Source organism: Nestor notabilis, unplaced genomic scaffold (assembly GCF_000696875.1).
Source record: "Nestor notabilis isolate BGI_N333 unplaced genomic scaffold, ASM69687v1 scaffold22584, whole genome shotgun sequence".
NCBI lineage: Eukaryota > Metazoa > Chordata > Aves > Psittaciformes > Psittacidae > Nestor > Nestor notabilis.
In genome coordinates, this window is record NW_009924641.1 from 7,386 (window position 1) to 8,946 (window position 1,561).

The following is a 1,561-nucleotide window of genomic DNA, read 5'->3' on the forward strand; positions in this document are numbered from 1 at the left end:
CCTGTCCCCTTCCCCAGCGGAGCACGCCAAGTTCCACCCATCACAATCCAGCACGTACCAGGTGGTGGGGACCCCCTTCTCCATCCAGTACGGGACCGGCAGCTTGACGGGAGTCATCGGATCCGACCAAGTAGTTGTGAGTCACCTTTGGTTCCTCCTGCTCTGGACAACGTCCCTGGGGGTTGCCTGTAGCCTCAGCACCACCACTGCGCCTCCTCCCTGCAGGTCGAGGGCCTCACCGTGAGCAACCAGCAGTTTGCAGAGAGCGTCAGTGAGCCGGGAAAGGCCTTTGTGGACGCGGCGTTCGACGGGATCCTGGGGCTGGCGTATCCCTCGCTGGCCGTGGGAGGTGTCACCCCCGTCTTCGACAACATGATGGCACAAAATCTGGTGGAGCTGCCCATGTTCTCCGTCTACTTGAGCGCGTACGGACGTGGCTTTGCTCCGGGATGTGGCTGAGACTCGGGCGTTGCTTTTAGGGAGCAGGAGGGGCTGCTAAAATGAAGATGGTTTACTAAGATAGTAAAGGGCTTTTTCATCGTGGAATCAGGGAATGGGTTGGGCTGGAAGGGACCTTAATGCTCATCCAGTTCCACGGGCAGGGACACCTTCCGCTAGAGCAGGTTGCTCCAAGCCCCTGTGTCCAACCTGGCCTTGAACACTGCCAGGGATGGGGCAGCCACAGCTTCTCTGGGCTTCCTTATATCCAGCCTAAATCTGCCCTCTTTTGGTACCATGCTGAGCATCACAGGCTGCAGGAATAAAGGGAATAACCCAAAGCATTTGTGGGAAGCAAGTGGGTATAAATCCATGTGTTTAAAACGAGATGTGCAAAGTAAAAGGGAGGAAATCCCTCATTTCTCCTCCTTCTCTCTCCAGGAACCCCGAATCATCCCTGGGAGGAGAACTGCTCTTTGGTGGCTTTGACCCTTCCCGCTTCACGGGGACCCTCAACTGGGTGCCGGTCACCCAGCAAGGGTACTGGCAGATCCAGCTGGACAAGTGAGTCCAGGGCAGGGAGGGAAGGGCTGGGCTGGGGCAGAGGAGCAGGGTGAGTCCTTCATGCTCCTTCTCTCTTGCCTCCTCCTCCTCCAGCGTCCAGCTCGGTGGGTCAGTGACTTTCTGCACCAACGGCTGCCAGGCCATCGTGGACACGGGCACTTCGCTCATCACAGGTCCCACCAAGGATATAAAGGAGTTGCAAGGCTCTATTGGTGCCTCTCCTGTGGATGGGGAGGTGAGAGCGACGGTGGGGAGCGGAGGGGGCAGACCCTGGGGCCCCCCGCGCCCCGTGGGGCAGCAGGGTTGAGCTGCGGCTGGTTTTGAGAATCGCAGCCTCGGCGCGATGCCTGACGTGACCTTCACCATCAACGGGCTGCCCTACACGCTCAGCGCCCAGGCCTACACCCTCATGGTACGGCTGCGGTGCCACCAGCACCCCAATTCCCAGTGTCCCAGAGGGTGACGGGCTCCATGGGACCCGCAGTCACCATTGCTGCGTGTTTCCATGTGCTCTTGGGTGCGTGTCCAGCTTTACACTTCTACTTCCAGGAAGACGGTG

At 59.2% G+C, this 1,561-nt stretch overlaps 1 protein-coding gene across 1 annotated transcript in view; it reads left to right on the forward strand.

Moving 5' to 3' along the window:
* Positions 1-1,414, forward strand: part of CTSE (cathepsin E) — a gene marked incomplete at both ends in the record, with an annotated part of 3,122 nt that extends 1,708 nt beyond the window's left edge. Inside the window, 5 exons of the mRNA XM_010012703.1 lie at positions 18-136; positions 226-425; positions 880-1,002; positions 1,096-1,249; positions 1,328-1,414. Coding sequence (XP_010011005.1) covers positions 18-136; positions 226-425; positions 880-1,002; positions 1,096-1,249; positions 1,328-1,414 — 683 coding nt within the window. The remainder of the gene's footprint in view (positions 1-17; positions 137-225; positions 426-879; positions 1,003-1,095; positions 1,250-1,327) is intronic.
* Between the last annotated feature and the right edge of the window lie 147 nt (positions 1,415-1,561).